We start from the raw sequence: 3,082 nt of genomic DNA on the forward strand, positions 1-3,082 counted from the left end.
AAGGGGAAGGGGAAGGGGAAGGGGAAGGGGAAGGGGAAGGGGAAGGGAAGGGGAAGGGAAGGGAAGGGCCCGGCGCGGCCCTCGGCAGTGACCTTGCGGCGGCCGCTGTCCGCGGTGCTGACGGGGCCGGTCCGTCCCTGTCCGCGGTGCCGAGGGGCGGGAGCGGGGCCGGGGTGCGGCAGGGGGGACACGGAGCCCAGTCCAGCCCCACTTACCCGGCACGGCCAGGAGCAGGACGGCGAACAGTCCTGGGCGGCTCATGGTGCTGGCGGGATGGAAGGAGGGAGAAAGGGGCAGAGGGTCAGTCCGTGCTGTCGTGGGGGCTCCAGGCAGAGTGCCGGGGGGGACCAGCACCGGCCGTGTGTATCTACGCCAGTGCCCTGGCTGAGGATCCCAGATGGGGCACTGCAGCAACCGGCTCATTTATATATTCCAGCCCTCGGAAATGGCGTCAGGAGGAAGCCACCTCCTCCTCTCCCCCCTCCCCTAGCACAGAGCCTTCCTTCTCAAGAGCCTCCATCAGTCGCCGGGTGTCGGAGGAGCGGCCACACGCCAGCATCCCCCCGACTTCCCCGGCTGCCTGTGCCAGTAGAAGGTGTCAGGCCCCTGTTGCTCCACCTTCTCGCACTTGGCATGCTGTTTGAGGCGTGTTTCCAGAATACTGCTTTTCCAACGCTTCACCCGACACTGGCAATCTACAGCACCTCTGCACATGTGCCTTCTCTGTAGGTACCAGCAGTCAAACGTGAGAGCCACTCTGTGTCCCAGCCAGCATTGTTACCTGTAGGTGGTTTTGCCCTCTCGGGGTCCCCTTGCCTTTCACTGATCACGGAAATTTAGAACAGGTGCTGAAATTTTGAGATGCCTGTTAAGCAGCTCCACAGAGGATGGGGGTCCATGTAAGACCAACCAAGAGAGACCAGAGAACTGGTCACCATGAAACAGGCTTGACGGTGGAGATGGTAAGTCCCGGCTGTCATGAAATATTTGTTAGTAGGATATCATGTGGGGTAAACAGCAAAGGCTGGTGCATCTGTTGCCCAGCTATTGTGACTCTGCAAGCAAATTTTAATAGGTTGCTACCCATTTGTCCAATGTTTCATAACAATCTGTAGCAACAACCTACACTCCATAGTTGAAGTAACCAAGATTACCTGGTTGCCAGTTTGCATTGACAAAGGGAGAGAGGAAGTAACAAAGTGTACCATTATCTTGGTCACAAGCATTTCCATGCTTTTAAAAGACTGTCTCTGTTCTTTGTATGGAGTATCTGTCAGGTCAGTCAGCTGGATTCTCTTTTGAAAGTGAATCCAATGCTTCTTTAGAACAACATTTCTTTAGGAATAGCAGCTCAGCTATTCTGTGCTATCCATCAAGCGACTTCAGAGGTCACAAAAGCCAAGGACTTAAACTTGAAAACAAAATTCGGAAAAATGCACTGACCTTCTTCTCCACCCTGCATCACTCTGTTCACAGGGGAGTCCTGCACCCAAGGAACTAGAGAGAACCTAAGAGGTCATCTTGTCTAACATAACAAGAACTTTTCTATGAGACCAGGGAGTACTGACTGCACTATAGGTTTCCCCTTTCTCTGTCCAGATGCACATGGAAATGTGCTCCAAATGTCCTGATATCTATCTGATTTAAATACATGCTTCAAAAGGCACTTTTGGATTCTAAAAGGCCACTCATACAAAATCAAATCGCTTCTTGTCTGTTGCATTTTCTAGTTAATAGCAGAGAAAATATGGAAATAAATTGATCCTCTGAACAGTGTTTTTGAATGGCACTATTGATGGTTAAATGTTCATAAGTCTAGGAAATGAACACCCATGACAATTCTTGTTCCATGGGGAACCTGCATCCTCCAGAACAATAATATCCTGTCTTTTTAATTGTTTTTCTTTTCTTTTCTTTTCTTTTCTTTTCTTTTCTTTTCTTTTCTTTTTTCTTTTCTTTTCTTTTCTTTTCTTTTTCTTTTTCCATGGACTGTGTTTGTGTGTTGTTGAATTTTTTATTGGGGAAGAGGGGTGGAGGTTGTATACAATGGCCTTTCACTCCTTCAGGATACACTAGAGCATTTTAGTCTCTGAGTCTCAAATACTGAACATTATTAAGTTTGTTAATTCCTATGTATTCCTAAGAGAGAAACAGATTGATCTCCTTATCAGGCTATGTTTTCCTAGTCAATATTTACTTATCCTTACATATAAATGTTGATCTTGTTAGGGCATTATATTATCTCAGTTCTAATCCTATTTCTTATATGAATCCCTTTTCTTCCCTGGGGCCTTTTTTCAAGAAATGTACCAGGATATGTAGTGCCCATAACTACTTTTTTTTCTCTCTCAAGCTGTGGTCTTGCATACATTAAGTTCATTGGAAAGGAGAAACTAAATGTTTTGCAGGTATGGCATGCATTCTCCCACTGTAATAGTATCTGATGGATGATGAATTTTTCTGTTTCTTGTCCCAGGGAACTGGATATGAAACTGTTAATCCAGCAATTCAGTACTTCTGCTATTGGAATTTGCCTTATTAGGCACAGCTATATTAGGAACTGTAACAGTAAAACATGTTAGGGAAAGATTTATGTCAAAAGGCAAAAGTGATCAAATAAAGAAGTGGAAGACATTCTGCCACAACAGACTTCAAGGAAAGAGCAGGTTTGTAAGTCTCTAAAGTAGTTTGTGTTTTATTATATGGAGGACAGAAGTAGATATTTAGTGGATGGCAAAGTAATGAGGATGGACATTTACGAGCACTTCCAGCTGTATAAAAAAGCTGTTGATGTCTATAGAGAACAATTCCATTTTTCCTTATAGCTGCACAATTTCCAGTGCATGAAGTGTAGTGGGAATGTGAAGAGCCATATACCATTACCTGCCTGCAGTCACTAACATAACATGTGCAGATGGACAAAGAGGTGAGTTATTGTGATGAGAAAAGGTTATTTGGCTTCCTAGTCTATAAGTGATTTGAGAAGATGGCAATGCCAGGATGGATGGAAGCAGACACCCAGCACTGTTGCATTATCCATGCTCTGAGCTGGGCAACCAAGAGGGTGAACCTAAAAGCCATA

General features: G+C 45.7%; 1 protein-coding gene across 1 annotated transcript in view; it reads right to left on the minus strand.

Annotated features, from left to right (window-relative positions):
- The window catches only part of CHGA (chromogranin A), a 13,579-nt gene extending 13,151 nt beyond the window's left edge, over window positions 1–428 (minus strand). Inside the window, exon 1 of the mRNA XM_027637593.1 lies at window positions 216–428. Coding sequence (XP_027493394.1) covers window positions 216–423 — 208 coding nt within the window. The 5' untranslated portion in view covers window positions 424–428. The remainder of the gene's footprint in view (window positions 1–215) is intronic.
- Window positions 429–3,082: the final 2,654 nt, after the last annotated feature.

Source organism: Corapipo altera, unplaced genomic scaffold (assembly GCF_003945725.1).
Source record: "Corapipo altera isolate COAL_440 unplaced genomic scaffold, ASM394572v1 23, whole genome shotgun sequence".
Taxonomy (NCBI): domain Eukaryota; kingdom Metazoa; phylum Chordata; class Aves; order Passeriformes; family Pipridae; genus Corapipo; species Corapipo altera.